The following is a 19,728-nucleotide window of genomic DNA, read 5'->3' on the forward strand; positions in this document are numbered from 1 at the left end:
CAGCCATCTCATTGTGGCGTCGCCCCGCCCACTTAGGCTTTTACCTCAGGATTAAGGCAGAAATGGGCTTCAGTAGGGGCTAGTCTGCCTCCCTCTCTAGGCGTATGTTACTACTGTGTGCCTTAAAATATATATATATATATATATATATATATATATATATATATATATATATATATATATATATAAAAATGTGTGTGTGTGTATATATATATATATATGTTGACTTGAAAACACAACAATATATGTGTAGGTAGATAGAATACTATACATATATATGTACACATTTACTACTTACACACACACACACACATATATATATACACATACACACATGTATTAACTAGAAGGCACACAGGAACAATATATTAGGTAGAAGAATACAACACACACTATCACTCTCTCTCTGGCTCTACCTACATATTTGTTGTCATGTGCCTTTAGGCACTTTGAACTCATTTTGCTGCAATGGTGTATGTGTGTGTATATACATACATACATACATACATATATATGTATACAGTATATACCATATATTGTATACACATGCATATACATACACACAACTGCAGCCTAATGAGTTCAAAGTGCCAAAGTAGCATGGCACCTGGGCAGGTGTTAAAGGGGTGTTAAAACTGCAATAGGGTGGGTCCTCTACATTTGCTGGGGTTAGGGATGCAGGACCCCTCTAAAAGCAGAATTGCGCTGGTTAGGACTTTGTCTCATGTGAGGAATTTCTCTTAATTGCAAATCAAAAGAAAGTGGGGCCAGTTCAGCGAATTTACTGGCTTCCCATTGCCCAAAAATAGCATGCCATTGCCCCAGATTGCATGTGGTAGTCTATCACGCAATAATGTTAAACGCCATGACTGCGTTTGGATTGCCATTGGGTTATACTTCCAATTTCCCTTGTCTGATGACGTCCAATGTCGACCAAAGTGTTTTCTCTAGACATATCTAGGCCTTCCAGGGCGACTCTATAGTCAACATCCAGCAGAGTTGCGCCAGAGGAGCTACAGATGCCCAAAGCGAAGATATTCAAGTGGCAAATGTGGAGGGCCAACAGTATTTCTGCAATGCAGACGCAGCCCTTGTCTGTGGCGAAGGGCTCCAATGCCATTGTAAGGTTCAGGCACCAGCAGAGTTCACTTCCAAGCAGAAGGCCTTGGCAACAGCCTTGGGTCTGTTCCAAAAAGACCTGCAAAGGGAAGCCTCCAGAGGAAAGCTCCACGCTTCTCTTCCATCCTTTCCCTCCCAAATTACTCACACTTTGGGAGAAGCTCATTAAATAATGACTCAAAGGGAAGGGCTGGCTGCTCTACCTGAAAGACCAGCTCCAGACATGTTTGCCTGCAAAGATTTCCCATCCGCCTTTCACATGAATTAGGAAACCTCTGAAGGAACTTCTGCTCAGCTTCCAAACTAAAAGTGTCCCGGGTTTTTATTTCATTTCTGCATGGAGTAAAAGGGTTTTAATGCATTGCCTTTTATATTTGACTCGGATCATGGGTCAGGAAGACCAGAAGTCCTCATTGCAAAGTAGGGCAAGGTGCCATGAAATGTAGGACATGCCAGAGGGAAAAAATGGAGCTGAAAATATAGAAATATAAATTCATATATATATATATATATATATATATATATATATTCACACACACATATATAAACGTCATATATAAATATAATTTCATATATATATATATATATATATATGAATTTATATTTATATTTATATTTATATTTATAAATATAAATTCATATTTGTATTTATGTAAATGAATTTATATTTATATCCATATGTGTGTGTATGAATTTATGTTTAAATTCATATATATATATATATATATATATGAATTTAAACATAAAAATTCATACACATATTAATTTGGTTTATATATATATAAAACTGGATTAATTCTGCAGTGCAGATGCAGCCTAAGTAAAGGCATGGAGCCTCTGGAAAGTCTTTGCATTTTGCAGCAACAAATGAATCAAGCCTTGTAAATTGTAGCAAGTTTATTGATTTAATAGCTTTATTGATTTAATATCCCCCCCAAAAAAAAAACCTTTCAAAGCCCATCGAGCAATGCAAAGTGAAAGTCCCAGGATGCATTACAATCAATGTTCATTTTCTCCTCCCTCTCCTTCCTTCCTCAGACTACAAATCCCAAGATGCAACATGAAAAGGAAGGGGCTGGGAGCTGCTGCAAGGAGGGAAATTTGCAAGAAGCCAAGCTGGACCAAGCCTCTCCTTTGGGCCAAAGATGGGAGCAAATCCCAGGAGGCAAGGGGGGACCCTCGCCTAGACCCTTCCTTAAGAGGTGAGTTTAATCCAGAGCAAGTTTCCATTCGCATTCTTTGGAGAGAAACGTGTGAACAGAAGGACACGGGTGTCTCTGGGAGCATCCCTTAGTTCTTTCATGTAAAGACAGGGGTGACCAGATGTCCTGCCTGCAGAGGCACTGCAAAATGGAGGACATGCCCCAAGAAAAGCTCAGCGCACTCATAGAAAGTTTATGCTTCTTTGCCATGCTCAAAATGGAGGGCATTTTGGAATTTCTTCTAGACAGAAGGTGGGAAATGGAGGACATGTCCTAGAAAGGAGGACATCCGGCCACCCTGATGCAAGAGGAAGAGCTGGAAGGTTCATAGGCTGCATCCAAACTGCAGAAATAATGCACTTTGGTCCCGCTTTAACCGCCACGGCTCAATGTTATCAAATTTTGGGATTTGTAGTTTTGTGAAACATTTAGCTGCCTCTTGTCAGAGAGCTCTACGCATCCTCATATTCCCTAGCATGGATCCATGGGAGTTAAAGCGGTGTCAAACTGGATTATTTCTGCCATGCAGATTCAGACATAGAATAGACTACACTATTTCTCAGATCCAGGTTCTGAATTCTGTCCTATAGTCAAACAAGAAGTCCTTGCAAATAGAAATCTAGCGCTGCAAGGACTTCTTGTTTGAACTGAGTTTACAATCTGAGGGATTTTTAAGGATTCCTATTCTAATTTTTCCTTTCAGGACTCCGGCTGGAACCCAAAGAAATTGCAATGCAAGTTTCAAGTCTCCAGTAAGTATCTGTAGAAAGTAGGACGCAAACCTATTATTATTATGTTCAGATTAGATTTTGAGCAAGGTTTGGAAAGGGGGGGAAAGAGCGTCTCAAATTGTTGCGCTTCGGCATTTTATGGCATTTTCAGCCTTTTCCCTGCAATCGTGAACACTTGGGAAACCCAAATTATTATTTTTACCATATGAAAACTGGTGATCCTGACATTGCCAAGAGTACTAAAGAGAGCAGACTCCTGTGGCTTTCTTTCCTCTATAAGGACTGGTTTTCTTCATGGAAAAGTCATCCGATTCTGCTTTTTGACCCTGTGGCTCTTCTCTAACTGGATGTGCATTTCCCAGCCATTCATGTTATGCATCGAAATGCTTTATATTCATGGCTTTGGGCAAAAACAATTAAACCTGTCTCTGCTCCACAGGTTCCATCTCCAAGGGCCTGCCAGCCTATGGATAAAGAGACTCTGCAGCGGGAGATTGAAGAGCTGAAGAACAAAAGTACTTATTTAGACCAAGAAATAGCACATCTATCAGCCGAGTATGTACCTGCTCACTTTTGATGTATCTGGTGTGTGGTGTATAGATCTGGCACAAAAAATATAGGAACCAAAATGATTATAACAGGAAAGAATAGCAACTTCAGCAGTCCAAGGATTACTTAAAGATTAGAGGAATTATGAAAGGCTGGAGGGGAGAGCAGAAGGTGTGTGTTGGATTACTGAATCTATTGTATTTTGAATTGCAACCAATTAGTGACCTTTTCTGATTTGTTCTCTTCACAGAGGATACAGCGTAGAGGAATTAGAAAGCCACATCGCTCTACTCCATGAATACAATGAGATAAAAGATACCGGACAAATGCTTTTAGGCAGACTGGGTAAGAACCAAATGAGGAATTACGTTTGTGTACAGCTTCCTTTTTAAGCATTCAGAGGAAAATTTCAGTTGGTATAACTGAGGAGAAAAATACATCACTGTTAGAAGTTCTTATTGTTACGGTCCAATGGTTGGGATGTGGACCTTCGGATGCTGTGGGATTGCAACTCCTACTGTATCTCACTGTTAGCTATGTGGGCTAGAGCTTCTGGAAATTGCCCACTGACACCTGCAAGGCCATACAATTTCCACCTGTTGTAATCCCATGGAGCACACAAAGCCAACATCAGCTTCACGATCCAACAGGAATCATGCAATTCAAGGATGGGAAGCATATAGCCCTTCAGATGGTGCCATACTGCAACTCCCATAATCTCTCACCATTGGATATGCACTGATGGTAGAAAGTCTGGAGGACCACTGGTTCCCCATCCCTTGTACTGCTGGATTTGTAAAGTAAGAGAGGATAATTTGAAATGACATAACCAGGGTAGGCAGCCATTGCTTGTCCAAGCTGAATATACCAGAGTGAGTGCAAAGATACATGGGTGCAAGGTAACGGCAGACACACCTTCTCAGGTATTCCTTATTGTTTTTCCCTCTTCTAGCAGTGATCAGAGGGGTCACCACAAAGGACCTGTACCCTGCATTTGACCTGGACCTTAATGACTAGAAAGAATACAAAAACAATGGCATCTGTTGAACAAAATGGTGAAAAGTACTGCAAGTTCAGATTTTCCAAGAAATACGATGGACCAATGGTATAATTCTCCCTTCCTTAATTTTAAAAGGTGGAGAAGTTGTTGACCTTGCTATCTACCAAGCATTGGGACGGACAATGTGTTTTCCAAATTACCAGCTTTATTGAACTCTGTACACCTTGTTTTGTGTGTTATTGATGTTTTTATTGTATTGTTTATCTTGTAAACCATCTTGTGATCTTGACTTTAATAAATTAATGCATCCCTCTGGTGTAAGGGCTGCAGTTTTGCATATTAACTGAAATAAAACAGTAATGAGCTTATATACTAGAGAAAATGGACAATTTATATACTAGAGAAGCCGGCAACACACAAATCAAATCTTTGCAACTGCATTCAGTAACAAACCTCCACCAAGAGGAGTTTTGTTGTTGTGGGAGGACTTAACAAAGTGGTACAACCTGATATGAAGAATTTAGAGCTACACTTAGGTAACAGTCAGGTTAGTGCTCTGTGTGGCTTATTGATTTTGGCTCACAAATCTTTTTGTGGACATTTCAACCACTGCATCAGCACATGTTCAGCAACTGTCCCTAATAGAAAGAAAAAAGGTGCAGGGAAGCAAGGAGTTCTCCAAGGTGTGGCACTAGCTTTTGGAAAGCTTTTTATAGTCCATGATAGGAAGGTGAGACTTAGCAGTTGAGGTACAAAACGATCCATGGTTAGAGCTCCAGGACACTTTCCTTGCTTGCGCTTAACCAGTCTTGCAAGCACAAGGTCCTCATTTTATCACTGAATCTGTCAGCAAGGTATTTCCTCTCCTGTTTTGCCCTATTTTTCCATCAGTCTGGCCATCCTCGGTCTTTCCATCTTCCTCATCTTCAGCCCAGAGGTCCTCTTGGTGAGCCAGGCTCTTTTCGATCTCACTCTTAACTTTGAGCCTAGATTTCAGGATGGCATTCTGGATGTTGGACAGGTTCCACTGCGTCCTCAAAAGGGCATCCTCCAGTGTGAAAACACCATCCCGGACCCTTCTGACTTGTGTGCACACAGCAGATGACTTCAGCTCCAACCCAATTTCATGAACTATCTTTCGGAGATACTGTTGAGTCTCATGCAAGCAGTGAATTTCTAGAGGACAAGGGGGGAAATCACAGTAGTTGGCTCAAAGGAAATCTCTCTGGCAAATTAATAAAGTTAATAAATAATACACTTTCACTGAAGAAACAAGTGTTAGAAGGAACTTCAAGGGTCATCTAGTGCCAGAAATCCACTCCTACAGCATCCCCGAAGGGTGACCATCTAGCCTCTGCTTAAAAACCTCTAATGAAAGATAATCCATCTATTTTCTGAGGCAGTCTATTCTGCATTTGAACAGTCTGTATGTTCAAGAGGTTAAACTGGAATGTAGGTGGCCCAGGTTGATAATTGTAGGGACTAGAAATTTGGTTTTTGGTTTAAAAACAATTGCAGAAACCTGCCTTAAGTATAAGAGAAACAGCCTGAACCATACCCAGCTGGAATTCAGGAGGTGCAAACTGGAGACATCGCACTGCTGTGATCAAGGGTGGGCTTTTCTCCATGGGGCGAATTAATCCTCTCACAGCCAGCTCATAAGCCTCTTGTGTTTTCAAGTCAATGTTAGCATATCTGGAAGCACGCGAGGGTAAAGAATCAGACAGAGAAGGAAATTAGAAATCCCAGCTTGTTGGCGTTTGTGATGTTCAACACAGTACATTTTGTCCACTCAGAACAGATCCAGTTATTCACAAGCCTGGCTATTTTGTGAGCAAACAGAATATAACTATATCCAGATATAATTGAAACTCATTCTCCAAAATTGTAATAGCTGAAAGAGTCCAAGTTTCACTCCTGTAATCTTCAAGCAGCCTTGGAAAGATGGTTGCTTAACCCTCTGAGATGCTGCCAGTGTAAACAGTACTGGCATACATAGGCCAAAAGTCTGACTTGGTCCTGAATTCAGGAGGTGCAAACTGGAGACATTGCACTGTGAAGGCCAATGTGAAAACCAAAAGGCAGTTTGTATTTTTGGGGAGACATTTATTGAAGATAATATTGTGTAAACTTCCAGGCACAAGGTGTCTGTTAAGTAGCAAGGTAGGAAGAAACTTAAGAAGAAAAGAGCAATTGTTATCTACCTGTTTGGCCCAACACCTTGCTCTCTGCAACGCTGCTTTCTGCACCGGATGTCCACTGGTGTAAATTGAAGTCAAATCAGGTTCTTAAAGGCTCCACTTTTTAAAAATTGTGTTGAAACCTATGGGGGCCCAGGGAGCTCAGAAGCAGCTCCGGGGGCACACTTTGCTCTACATCGACCCCACCATAAAAGGATTAGTTTACAAATCTCCAAATAAATTCAGCTCTCAGACATTAGTATAGTCAGCTTTGGTTTACATGGTAAATATAACAAGCATGATTTTTTTTTTGCAAAAGGGAGTGTGCTTACAACACAGAACAGCATCCATTTTTCTACATTTTATCCACTGAAAAGCTCAGAATGTCCATTTTGTTTAGAGAAAGAACTTCTTCCAATGGCACAAGCAACCCTGACGAGATACACTCTCCTGCTGGCTGAGTGATGGTCTTCTTCACTTTATGTCTCCCTTCCTTTCTCCTTTTCCGACCAACCCACCACCTAGAGTCTCCAGTTACCCAAGTCAAAGGGAAGCTTGGGTTTAGCATCGACTCATCTTGCCTAGTCCAGAGTTCTGTGGGGTTCTTGCCCCACATCCTCTTGTCAAGGTTTCTCCTGTCCAGATAAGGGGGGCTGAGACTCCTGATCTGGGGTGTCCTCCTCCATTATAGTCTCCAGGTACCGGTCAGCTTCAGTCTCAGGGCGCAGGACACACCATAACAAAATGGCCATGAATGTCAGGCTCAGCAGGGCCACCCGCCACAGCGGCTGCTGATGATCGCTGCCCATGGACCGGCTCACGCTCCACGTCTTGGGGTTGGCAGGGCTCTTGAGGAAGCTTAGCGGTTCAGAGCTCTCAGGCTCCTGGCGCTCTTGGGGAGGGCGATAGTGGCGCAGCGGGAGGAACCAGAGGGGCAGAGGTCGCCTGGGGAGAGAAGGAAAGAGATGTGGGGTGAGGGGGGAGACAGCAGGATGTCTGACTGACTGCCCCACCCCACCCCTCTCTTCCTGCTCACCTCCAAAGGGAACTCAACAAAGGGGCAGTGGGATGTCAATGAGGCTGGAACCCCATTTGCAAAAAGGCTACTTTTTCAAACCCCATCAATCCTAAAGTAGAGAGCCAGTGTGGTCTAATGGTTAGAGTGCCGGACCAGACGCTTGGAGATCAAAGTTCAAATCTCTGCTCAGCCAGAGACCCACTGGCTGATCTTGGGTTAAGTTACACTCTCCCAGCCTGAGGAAGGCAGCAGCCACTTCAACTTCCATCATCCTTCACCACTGGCTATGCCGGGAGTTAGTCCAACAACATCTGGAGGGCCGCACTATACCTAAATCTGGTTTAGCCTGATCAACAGTGGCTCTCGGATCACAGACAGGAAAAAGTCCCTTCCCATCACCTGGGATTTGACGGATCCAGACAGGAACCAATGCAAAGAAGGTTAAATCGACCATTGACCTACAGACTCTCAGACTGAATACTTACTGCAACAAAGCCTTGTGATGGGATCCCTGGATAACAGAAAGAATCCGTTCCAGCTGCTCCCTGCTGATGTGATCTGCAGACAAGGAGGAGAAACAGTATTGAAGAAAGAATATGTACTAGCTGATCCAGCCTGGACTTCAGGCATATCTTCCATCTTGTCCATGGACAGTACCATTTTGACTTCAGAAGGATCTTATATTTGCAAGAGATTGCTGTGATACAGGATAAATCCATCATTGTCCACAAACTTGTCTTCATGTTCAGAAGCAGTAGGCTACTTGGCAGGTGGAGGCAAACATTGGTTCTCAAATATTGGTCCTCCATGGTTTTGACTCCAGCTCCCACAATTCCTCACCAGTTGTCTGGCAGGGACATATGACAGGTCACATCCAAACCCAAACTGTGGCAGGACCAAAGATTGAGCACCTAGTGTACCAGGGATCATATGGGCCAAGTGAATTCAAGAGGGGGTAGGAGTTGTGTGGCCCATAAATGTGATCCGGTAAATAGATTTCAACTAGGTGAGGGCGGACCTCAAAGTCATAGCCAAGAAGAGAAAGTGCTAGCAAGTTCCACTTACCAAATGTTGTCTTCTCAATCAGTTTGCCTTGATCTGAGAAGTCGTCAGTGGCTTTGCCAAACAGGCCACGAACCGTATAGGTCTTTGGAAAGAAGAAGGAATACAGTGTGGTGCATTTAACATGGAAAAGCTTAGAAAACCCAGCAGGACTCCCCATTAGAGATGAGATGACACAAGGAAAAAATGCAAAATCGGTAGAGGGGTGCTTTTTCAAAGTCTTTTCTAGAAAAATTGGGGAAAATGGATTATAGACTTTTTTCTCTTAGAATTATGAACAGAATGTTTAAGACACAGCCACAAAATCATTGCTAAAAATTATGAGGAAATACAAAGGAACTTGGAGACTAACACTTATATCGTTGAATAACGAAGACAGATGAATGATACCCTACCCGGCTGAGATGAGCGTTGTACAAGTCAGTGAGCAGCTTGTTACCGCGACCCGCTCCAAGCACTGAAAGATACAAAGGTGGGGTTGGGGACAAGAGAGCTGTCAACCGATGGGCAGCTGGAGTTGGGTCTTTCTAACTTCCTTTGGAAGGAGGTTCCAGAGTTTCTTGGAGCAACCACCAAGAAAGCCCTCTCTTGTCAGGGAGGCAGGAGGAGGACTAGATTCACCTTTCTCCTATATCTTTTCCTTTAAAAAAAATACAGCACCCACCCAATTAAAAAGTTTGGTTCCTGACAGGTTGTCTGAATAGGCAGGACAACAGGTCAGCCTCCTTTGGAAAGGAGCCTGGGAGCATCCACCAAGACATAAAACCAACAGGCCCAGTGCTTAATAAGAAAATATTGATGCCAAACTGTTGCCAAAACCAGTAGACTTGTTCTGTCATTTTGACTGAAGGCAATTGAATACAAATCCACAACTTTCACCTACCAAGTACACCAGAAGACTTTTGGTCCAGGACATGACCTGCTCCAATTTTCAGGTGGGTGAATACCGGTCCAGAAACTGAATAGAAGGGAAAAAACCAATACAGTTGTTTTTCTCAGTTAATGAAGGAGAGGTGTTCCTGGGCATTGCTTCCTTAATGAGGATATTTGGTGCCACAGGCAGAACTCCCATCAGCCCCAGATAGCATAGCCAATGGGATGAGGGGAGTTGCAGTCCCACAGCGTCTGGAAGGCCACACGTTCCTTGCCCCTGCTTGAAAGTATATTCGGCTCCTCATCCTCTCCACAACCACTTTTCTCCTCGATTCTTACCTAATGGATGGTCAGCTAACACAGGGACTTGTGAAACCGTCATGGTCAGTTCCTTTCCATCCTTTCCTTCCGTGGTGCTAGGCAGGAAATGGACATGCTGTCGAGGTGGAGGCCGCTCCAATGCATTCAGGTCTAAACACAGGGAAGAAACAAAAATCTCATTACTAATTTCCTCCCCTCCAAAAAATTATAACCAACTCTGATTAATTTTGTTGAAATCTGTACACTTCTAATTTCTAGTTTTTAGAATCGAATAACAACAGAGAAACTTAGTTCTGCTTTCTAGTTATTAGACATAAACCAACCAGTAAACCTTCCTCCTGAGAATTAAAGTTGGGGGCAGACTAAAACTAACATCAGTACTTGCCCACTGAGATCATTGGAGGATACTTGCCCAATGTTCCCCTATGGGCAAGTACTGTCAACTGTTTCAGTACGCCCTTTAAAAAGTGTTGTGTGAAGGTACACAACATCAACAACCTCAACCAGAGAGAAGGCAGTTGGTGCTCACAAGCCCCTGGTTCCCAGCAGAGCCCTAAGGGAAAGGCATTGGGCGAAGAGACGGGAGAAGGGCGAGGCTGCTGGGTCACGGGAGTGAGGCGGGGGAAGGCTATTTCTGGGGCACCAGGGCAGGCAAGGCCCCCAGGCGCCGACCTTTGAGCAGCTGGGTCTCCACGGCGTCCCTGGCGGCCTTCCAGGCCACTCCGGGGCCCTTATAGACGGCGAAGAGTCCCTGCAAGCGAGCCCTGGCCGGCCTCATGGCGAAGCTCCCTCCCCTTGCCGTGCTTCCCGATGGGTGCAACCGCCTTACGGCTCCGCTCCCTGGGCGCCGCCATTTGGTCCGACGCCGAAGACTGTCCCCCCGGAAACAAGCCCCGCGGCGGAACCTTCCTTCGCTCCTCCAGAATTGAAGTGGACGATTGCTATGCCATCCCCACTTCTGGCCTCCCTCCCTCCCTCCCTCCCTTCCATTGCTTTGGAGGAGGCTCCTTACTAACCAGCAGATGGCAATCCAGCCCCATCAAACTCTGCTGCTCTCCCAGCCTTCCCAGGGCTTTCCCCCGCCTCCATTCAGGGGAGGCCCAAAACTAAGGGCTGCCCCCCCCCCTTTGCAGCCAGGGCCAATGGACCTGCGACCAGGAAATGCGCTGGCCTTTGTTTGGCCCCTTTCTCACGTGCAGCAGGGCTTCCACGCGTGTTAGCATTCCTCCGGGTCCTCTCTGCCCTGAGGCTGCTGCAGACGATGTGGCCTTTGCTGCTTCTTAGGAGGGCGCAAACTCTGCTGCTGCCGGGGCTCAAAACCCCAAGAAGAACCCGCCATCCCTTTGGGATTTTAGGCAAGTCTTGGCACGTCTGTGTCTCCTGTTGAACCCCCCTTGGCCACACTGCAGCATTAATGCCATTTGATGCATCTTTTTGGAAAGGCGGTATACAGTATAAATAAATTTATTATTATTATTATTATTATTATTATTATTATCCTGCTTTAACTGCCATGGGATCCTGGGATTTGTACTTTGCTGTGGCACCAGGCCAGACGTCCTCCTTTCCCCGGGCATGCCCTACATTTCAGTCTTCTCTAAAATAATGCTTCCCAAACTGGTCCTCCAGGTTTTTGGACTTCACCTCCCAGAAGCCCATGCCAGTTGGGCCAACAGCTAGGGATTCTGGGAGCTGAAGTCCAAAACATCTGGAGGACCAAAGTTTGGGAACCGCTGTTCTAAAACAATGTTTTCCAAACGTTGGTCCTCCAGGAGTTTTGGACTTCAACTCCCAGAAGCCCCCGCCATTGGGCCAGTAATCAGGAATTCTGGGAGCTGAAGTCCAAAACCTCTGGAGGACCAAAGTTTGGCAATCCCTGAATTGCAGATAATAACAGGCTACTTAATGATTTCATAGCTTGTTGGAATCCCATTGATTTCAGCCCCATTTGAACGCACTGCTTGATCATATTTGCCAGTCATCTCCCTTCCTATACTCTGATGGGGATTTTCTTTCCACAGGGACAGGGGCAAGATGCCAGCTTTGCCAAACCAGCCAGCAATCCGATGCCAACAATCCCATGGAAGAGGAGACCTATTACCCGCTGTATCCCGGCCACATCCCCACCACCCCTTTGCAGAAAGTCCTGCTAGCGGCCGGCTCTGCTTTCATGGCTCTCTACGATCCTTATCGACATGGTGAGCTGGGTCTTTCCATGTGGGGCAGTCTGGTTGTGAACCCGGTTGTGTAACTGACCATCCACAGCGGGTGATCCCCAGAGCATCTCTATATTAAAATGCAGGGTGGTTCAAAAAGAATGGTGCAAGGCCAAATAAGCTGGGCTTTACTTTTGCACTGTATGGGTGGGTGTTTTCCATTTTATTTTTGTTTCTGAATTGCTGCTGCTGTTGCAATTGCAATTTTTGTGGAGCAAAGGTATGGCCCCATGTGTGGCCCACTGCTCCGTTGCACAAGCTGTCTCTCGCCTGTCTGGAGAAAGCATGAGCAAACGTGGACCAGGGACCCTTTCACACTACGCATTTATAGCACTTTCAATCCGCTTTCACTACTGTGGTTCAGCCTTTGGGAATCCTGGGATGTTCAATTTAAGGAGGAGTATTGAAAAGACTAGCTTACTATCTCCTTTTCTCATTTTCAGATATGATAGCTGTCCTTGGAGAGACTACCGGTTTCTTAGCTCTGAGGAACCTCAGAGAGCGGATGAAGAACGACCCAGAGGGATACCGGATCCTACAGTGAGTGAACGAGTTTTTCTTAGCCTCTAGCCAGGACCGGATCATCTTACACAGTTTGGAGACAAGGCATCTATTCAAGATCAAGGTCACCTATCTGGATAGGTTGCCGCTTAACAGACTTTTTCACCACCTCTTTACATTTGGGAAGATTTGAGGCTGGAATTTTAAAGACCTTAGAACACATATAGGATTGCACTGTATGGCGTAGTCAAATTCTGTATTTGGGGTGCAAATAAATCTGTAGGTGGCAAAAATAAAAACCCTCAAAAATCCAATAAGGTCTGACCTTGCTCAATATGTACAGAATGGTGCTAGTTTGGGGGCAACAAAGAAAATAGAAATGTACGTGGCTTCCATTTCCCTTGTAGAGAGCGGCCTCGGATTCGTCTCTCCACTCTGGATATCACAGGCCTTCGGGCGCTTCCGGATGGGACCTTTGGACGAGAATATGTCCGCTTTTTGGATGATAATGTGAGTACAGCATGCGGTACGTACAAGCTTCCGGAGAAGATTTCCCTGACTAATGAATGTATTGATTAAGAATCTCCATCTTCTCTTCATGCTTCTAGTGCTCTAGAAGGCAGCAAGGCAGGGAAGAATCTTGGGAAATGGCTTAGAAAGAGCAGGAGGGGGGGAGCCAAGATTTTAAAGCATTTCAATGCAAGTAATGTATTCGTAAAGCCAACCCTATCTTCCTATGGTCTCCAAAACTGGGGGTGAATTGATATGAATTGGTTTAGCAAAACTATATTAGAGGTATAATGATGGGTGTAGTGGTTTGGGCATTGGAATAGGACTCTGGAGAACAAGGTATGAACCTTCACTTGGCCATGTCAACCCACTGGGTGAGCTTGGGCAAGTCACACACTCTCAGCCCCAGAGGAAGACAAAGGCAAACCTCTTCTGAGGATCTCTGGGAGGCTTTGGGGGGCACCTTAGTCTCCCCAATGATCTTGGGGGACTGTACCTCCCATCTCACCCCCTCCACCACCAAAGACTGAAAACAAAATGCCTCCCACCACCCTCTGGATGGGAGCATGGGGACATTTTGACCATGTTTTTAGGCTCCCCTGAGCCATTTTAGGCCAGAGAGACCTTTATTAAGAACAGGAAATGAGTGGAAGTAACTTCTGGTTGAATTCCATTCTTTGAAAAAGGCTTCATCTGGGTTTAAAATGGCCTGGAGAGGAAGGGGCCCTGACAAAAATACCTTCAAGCCCCCTGGAAAGCATTTTGATGCAAAAAAAGTTAATAAAAATAAAATGCAAGGGCCTGGGGGCCACAAAAATGCTTCTGGGAGACCATCCGCCTCCTTCCCACAGGCCAGACTTTGCACACCCCTGTTGTAGATAGCAAATGTATACAAGCCTCCCTTTTCCTTCTGGTTGGCAGAGGGTTTCTCCAGACACAAGGATGCCTGCCAGATTTGTTGACGACGAAGAACTGGCTTACGTTATCCAGAGGTACCGAGAGGTCCATGATCTGATGCATACCCTCCTCGGGATGCCCACCAATATGCTTGGTGAGTTTTCTCATAACTATCCTGCCTACCTCTGGGCTTTTGCAAAAGCAGGTGCTTTGGAAATGTTAAACTTTGGAGAGAGCAAGCAGTGCAAGCTATTTAAAGAGTGCAGGACCCCCCCTCCAGACTTCCAGGAGAAGCCATTCACGCCTTCTTTTTGGCCAGAAAAAAAGGGCAATCCAAAGAGTCTGAAAAAACCGAGGGCTACAAACAGGCCCGGTGTAGACAGTCATACAACTTTCCACAGCCGTTGCTCCACTTTCAGGACTTTCCGGTTTACTGTGTGCAACCTTGTGCAACCAGCACTGATGGGACCTTTGCATCGAGGTTAAAACGGGAGGCCGAGTCCCTTTTCACCTACTTTCAGGACCCAAGCAGTGTCATGAGCTTTGGAGCCGTAGGCAGAGGAGGTCCTGGTTTTACCATACGGTTGGGAAACGGGGCGTGTGGAGGATGCGCCGAGTGTTGGGCAATCCAGCCTGAGCCCTGAAAGCCTTCTAGGTTTGCAATGTGGAGAGGGAGGAGTGAGTCACTCCTTGCATTGCCTTGTGTCTGCACTTCTGTGCTGTGGCAAAAGCCTGACAGAAAGTGCAGGGTGCTCTGGCGGTTATTTTCAGAGGCTGAGACACCTGACCCTCCACACAGATTCACTTCCCACTCCTGGGACAGAGACAAGCTTTCCCTACCTCTCCTCCTCCCCAAAACCTCCCTTCTGAAGAAGATCAGCAAGTTTCTTGCTTGTGTCTTCCATCAGAAATTCCTTTTTCTCCCCCGTCTCTTTGCTTTCAAAACAAAAACTCCCCGAAGGCTGGGGGGCACATATATACTACTGTTTTTGTACGTATTTAATGTGTACTGGTTTTAATCATTTGCAAGCTGCCTTGAGTCCCAATATTGAGGGGAAAGGCAGAATATAAATCTATATAATGATGATGATGATAACAGTAAATAATAAGGATGGAAAACAAGGTTAACCAGGCTCTTTCCCCATCTTATGAGAGAGAGATATGATTGTCTCACATCTCTTGTTGCTTCTTCCTAGGGGAGGTCACGGTAAAGTGGTTTGAGGCAATCCAGACAGGCCTGCCCATGTGCATTCTGGGAGCAGTGTTTGGTCCCGTCCGTCTAAACGCCCGGTATGTTTCTCCAAACCAAGGGTGGCAATAGCCCAGTAGATAGAGAGTGTGGTGCTTTGGCCTGAAAGAAATGAATTGTATTTCCCAGAAACAATTTCCTCCGTCCAATGAACTCTTCAGTAACTTATTAAATTGCTCCTTTTCTCATTGTTTCTAAATCTCAATCTACAGATGTTTAGGGAGGTAGTTCCAAGGATCTGGAACAGTGAGTGAAAAAGGCCAAAGCTGAACCAAAAGAGAAGAAACTAGTGGTTGAATGAAAAGTACAGTTGGCTCTCTTTATCCATGGGTTCTTTATTCATGGGTTCAAGCATCCACTGTTTGGAAATATTCCAAAAATATATAAATTCTTAGAAGCCAACCTTGATTTTGCCGTTTTATATCAGGACACCATTTTGGTATCCATTGTATTTAATGGGACTTGAGTATCCATGGATTTTGGTATCCTTGGGGGTTCCTGGAACCAAACTCTAGCCGATACCAAGGGCCCACTGTATAACCCTTTAGTTTCTCTGACGCTCTTCCTTCCTTCATCCATCTATCCATCCAGGAAGCTCCGCATCTTGACCTCTGAGCTGATCCCGTGGGCCCTTAGGAGTGGAAACGGCGCCAACTGCTTCTTGAATGTTTATTACGAAGAGCGCTGGGAGCAAACAGTGGAATCCCTTCGCAACGAAATTGGCATCCTGCCGCCCCCAGTGGTTCGAGTCTAAGCTTTTTGCTGAGAACAAGGAGAAGATCTTTATCAAACAGATCTGGTGCCAACGAAAGGAGGAATGAACGTTGGGAAATTAAACTGGTCTTGTGTCGGATCAGCAGCGGGGCATCGATGGTTTGTCCAGCCAAAAGATTTACTAACTCTTCAGGAGTGCTTAACGTCTCTTACTCCATATGACGACAGCAAGTATAAAGAATATGAAGTCATATTAAAATGTGAACAACAACACATCCAGCTGGTCCCCAAAAACCTTAAAGGGACATTTTCCTCCTCTCTCCCCATCTCTTCTTCCTCGTGTGCTGTGCCTCCAAGACACTTTTTAGCTAAAGAGCAGGAAATGAACATGTTGAATAGGGAAAGACAGAAATGAATTTATTGGGAATCCTAACTGCATAGTCCTTTAGAGTGAACAGCTGGATACGCAGTCCATAGTTTAACAAATTCAGTGACTCTCAGGGTTGGCAATAGACCACAATCACACCGACAGTTGGGCATGAAAAAGGTGGCAGGCAAAAACAGCCAAGACAATACCAAAACTCAGAGCTGCAGAAGAGAAGACTTAAAACTCTTAAAATGCAGGTTATATGGAGTGTGTGTATATTTTATGTGATTATATATATATATATTTTTGATTGAATTTTATGACAATTTTAAAGGTTTGATCTGTGAGCCGCCTTGGGTTGCTCTGGGGAGAAAGGCGGGATATAAATGAAATAAATAAAATAAATTATAATTACTTCCTAGCTTTGCATAAATTAGAAATAGCATCTCAATCTGATGCTCCTTCTTTTCACCTGTGGCCTTTTTTCCTCTTGTGATGGCCCTATTTTTATGTATTTATTTTATTTCCAATAATAATAATAATAATAATAATAAATTTTATTTATATCCCGCCTCTTCCCATAAGATCGAGGCAGCTTACAATCACAATAATATACAACACAATAATAAACCCAATACACAAATAAAACACAATACAACTCTAATAAATTCATACAGTATAAATAAATCCCCCTCCCCTCCCTCCTTAGATATATAACATAATCTCTAATATAACAATAGTAGAATATAAAATAAATCGTTAAAACCTATTAATTAAAAATGATCAAGACAGGAAGAAGCGGGTATCCTGCCTTTCTCCCAATAATAGGGACAGATTTAAAACAATACAATTTAAAAACAATGCAAAGTTAAAATGTTTAAATAGGAAATTTATATTTGGCGCTCTCCGTTCTTCCAGGATGTCTCTCATTCAGTCCTTGCATTGGATCTTCTCTGTGTCAGTCTTGGATATACTGTATAGGACAAAAGGAGGAATTCACCTGCACAGCTATACTGTATTCGGAAACCTGGAAATAATAATAATAACAATAATAATAATAATGAGGTTTATATTTTCCACCTCTTCTTACGGATCGAGGCAGGATTACAACATAGATAAAACTGCAAAATACAATAAAAATACATTAAACCCTAAACCCTCCGACCAATAAAATGAATACTGCTTTTGGACAATACTGAGACATGGCTCTATTGGGTTTAGGCAATGGTCGAAGGCAAGGAGTCTCCGCAGCCTCGTTGCTGACCAGTTCTGGACAGTGAGGGAAATTCTGTAGCAACCATGATATGTGAGCAGCAAATTGAAAATTGGTTTTCTGCCATGAAGGGAATCTTATTATGTCATTATATTTGCCTAATGTAAACTCTGGCTGGTTCTCCAAAAAGCACTCCAAAATGCAGCCGGCCAAAAGTCACTCCCAGAGCTGTATCAATACGCCTGATATCTGAGGCCTTAATAATACTCAGTGAAGTCGAAGGGTTTTGTGGCCAGCCTCCATAGTTTTTAATGAGTTTTCTGGGCCATGTGACCATTTTCTAGAAGAGTTTATTCCTGATGTTTCGCCAGCATCTGTGGCTGGCATCTTCAGAGAATGATGCCGGCGAACCATCAGGAATAAACTCTTCTAGAACATGGGCATATAACCCCAAAAATCCACAAAAAACTCTGTACTTAATCTGAAAAAGTGGGTTTATATCTATGAAAGCTCACAGTAAAATAAAAACCAGTTTGTCTTAATAATCCTAACACATCCCCTCCACACACACCACTTCATTTTCAGCTCGTCTTAATCTCATTTTCCCCACATTTCAAGTTATTTTTCTTCCTTTTTAAGTCTAGCCAATTCAGATTCTTGCTAGTTTTTTCCACATCTCCACACTATTCTCGTGAGATTCAGAAATGGAAGTTTCAAGGCTGGCCATTGTTTTCTTCACTTAGCCACCTCTTCTTCCACCATTTCTGGTACTGTTGGAGGAGATATATGGAGGCCTCTTTATAGTATTTCCCTACAATTACCCACAACTTTTACCTCAGGAAATACTTCTAACTATCTGTGCCTCAGCTGAGTATTAATGGTGACGCTCAGTTTTTAACAGCCACCATTTTTTTTACCTCAGAAATCACTTTCCAAGTTATTCTCCGAAGTGTGCTTTTGTTCTAATATTTTTTACAGATTTAAACACTTTTTCTGATGTCTTTTCTAGTTCCCCTACAATTACCTCAGCAATTTACCTCAGGGACTAATGCTAATTTCACCCTCTAAGCGTGATCAGTACTCAAGTAATCTCCTACCAATTACTTTTGACAATTTACCTCAGAGATTACTCGCCTGACACAAATACCTATACTTTAAACATCTCAACTTTTTTATTTTAAAGTTCAAACTAAACACTGGGTTTCTGGCAACTCGCACTCAGAGCCCTACGCCTCCAAATTTCAAGCACGCGCCCAGCGACCAAATTTTTCGGACTTGAAACTGACTTGTATTACCAAAAGTCAGTTTCAAGTCTTGGCAGTCCTGATTGTTTTTGGGGGGTGTCTTGGATCTAATCTAGTCTTTGGGAGGGTTCAAGATCCATGTGCATTTTTTCTTTATTCTCATTAAATCCAGGCCATGATATTTGACAGTTGTGTGCCACCCAATCCAGAAAAGCAGGTTCAGCCGCATGCAACCCTTTGCAGCAAAACCAGTCCATAAATACTGGTCCAACTGGTTTCCTGTTCCTCTTACAGGATTTAATTAAAATTGCCAAATGGGGTTCATTGCAATATCACTGCCTCTTGGGCAGTAGCCACTTTGTTGATGTCAAGTTTTAGATAAACAAGATTACAGAGGATACTTTGGCCATTTATTCTGAGTTATTTCCCTAACTTTTGGTCTCCAGCCACAGATAACGCAACCTAGAGATCTAGCGAAGTGAATTTTAATCCATTAAAAAGCTAGTTATCTCCATAAATCTGTTTTTGAAAAGATCATGGCGCAAGAAATCTGTTTTTAAAAAGTGGAAGCCATCTTGGTTTTGCTGCAGAAGAAATAGCATACCGGTAGATCTTTTTTAAAAAGCAGAACAAACTGGAGGTGTTTTATGAATCGGATGTAAAAAAGAGAGAGAGAGATGGTTTATAAAAGGGATTTTATTCCACAAAGTAGCCCAAGACATTTTGGCCAAGAACCATTCGTAAGGCCATCTTCAGAGGATG

General features: G+C 43.7%; 3 protein-coding genes across 7 annotated transcripts; 2 read left to right on the plus strand and 1 right to left on the minus strand.

Annotated features, from left to right (window-relative positions):
* The first annotated feature begins 39 nt into the window (after window positions 1–39).
* On the plus strand, window positions 40–4,790 carry SWI5 (SWI5 homologous recombination repair protein). Its single transcript, XM_089534807.1, has 6 exons — window positions 40–102; window positions 2,158–2,321; window positions 3,025–3,073; window positions 3,492–3,607; window positions 3,852–3,946; window positions 4,554–4,790. The coding sequence occupies exons 2-6, from the start codon at window positions 2,173–2,175 to the stop codon at window positions 4,616–4,618; spliced, it is 474 nt and encodes a 157-aa protein (XP_089390933.1). The 5' UTR covers window positions 40–102; window positions 2,158–2,172; the 3' UTR covers window positions 4,619–4,790.
* Window positions 4,789–18,995, minus strand: TRUB2 (TruB pseudouridine synthase family member 2). 5 transcript variants are annotated; one of them, XM_089534803.1, is made up of 8 exons: window positions 18,841–18,995; window positions 10,074–10,205; window positions 9,745–9,819; window positions 9,257–9,318; window positions 8,865–8,946; window positions 8,285–8,357; window positions 6,160–6,296; window positions 4,789–5,777 (listed from the first exon to the last, which is right to left on the minus strand). In XM_089534803.1, the coding sequence occupies exons 2-8, from the start codon at window positions 10,114–10,116 to the stop codon at window positions 5,428–5,430; spliced, it is 822 nt and encodes a 273-aa protein (XP_089390929.1). In that variant the 5' UTR covers window positions 10,117–10,205; window positions 18,841–18,995; the 3' UTR covers window positions 4,789–5,427. The 5 variants fall into 5 exon arrangements, 4 of the variants coding, with proteins under 4 accessions (XP_089390929.1, XP_089390927.1, XP_089390930.1 ...); XM_089534801.1 differs by lacking the exon at window positions 18,841–18,995 and adding an exon at window positions 10,728–11,012; XM_089534804.1 differs by lacking the exon at window positions 18,841–18,995 and adding an exon at window positions 10,728–11,012 and having other exon boundaries at window positions 5,639–5,777; window positions 6,128–6,296.
* On the plus strand, window positions 11,063–16,183 carry COQ4 (coenzyme Q4). The gene is made up of 7 exons (XM_089534805.1): window positions 11,063–11,410; window positions 12,077–12,253; window positions 12,715–12,811; window positions 13,180–13,282; window positions 14,204–14,333; window positions 15,376–15,469; window positions 16,020–16,183. The coding sequence occupies exons 1-7, from the start codon at window positions 11,317–11,319 to the stop codon at window positions 16,180–16,182; spliced, it is 858 nt and encodes a 285-aa protein (XP_089390931.1). The 5' UTR covers window positions 11,063–11,316; the 3' UTR covers window position 16,183.
* Window positions 18,996–19,728: the final 733 nt, after the last annotated feature.

The sequence above is a fragment of the Sceloporus occidentalis genome, unplaced genomic scaffold (assembly GCF_023333645.1).
Source record: "Sceloporus occidentalis isolate IW3139 unplaced genomic scaffold, rSceOcc1.0.p SCAF_8, whole genome shotgun sequence".
Taxonomy (NCBI): domain Eukaryota; kingdom Metazoa; phylum Chordata; class Lepidosauria; order Squamata; family Phrynosomatidae; genus Sceloporus; species Sceloporus occidentalis.

Bases quoted from the DNA above. Each gene is read 5' to 3' on its own strand.
- SWI5 (XM_089534807.1), top strand. From the start codon at position 2,173: ATGCAACATGAAAAGGAAGGGGCTGGGAGCTGCTGCAAGGAGGGAAAT. The intron at 3,608-3,851 runs GTATGTACCTGC...TTCTCTTCACAG, and splicing joins ATAGCACATCTATCAGCCGA to AGGATACAGCGTAGAGGAAT. The intron at 3,947-4,553 runs GTAAGAACCAAA...TCCCTCTTCTAG, and splicing joins AATGCTTTTAGGCAGACTGG to CAGTGATCAGAGGGGTCACC.
- TRUB2 (XM_089534801.1), bottom strand. From the start codon at position 10,833: ATGAGGCCGGCCAGGGCTCGCTTGCAGGGACTCTTCGCCGTCTATAAG. The intron at 8,947-9,256 runs GTAGGGTATCAT...TTCTTTCCAAAG, and splicing joins ACAACGCTCATCTCAGCCGG to ACCTATACGGTTCGTGGCCT. The intron at 6,297-8,284 runs GTAAGTATTCAG...GCGTGCTTCCAG, and splicing joins CATCACAAGGCTTTGTTGCA to ATATGCTAACATTGACTTGA.
- COQ4 (XM_089534805.1), top strand. From the start codon at position 11,317: ATGTGGCCTTTGCTGCTTCTTAGGAGGGCGCAAACTCTGCTGCTGCCG. The intron at 11,411-12,076 runs GCAAGTCTTGGC...TTCTTTCCACAG, and splicing joins CCATCCCTTTGGGATTTTAG to GGACAGGGGCAAGATGCCAG. The intron at 12,812-13,179 runs GTGAGTGAACGA...TTTCCCTTGTAG, and splicing joins GAGGGATACCGGATCCTACA to AGAGCGGCCTCGGATTCGTC.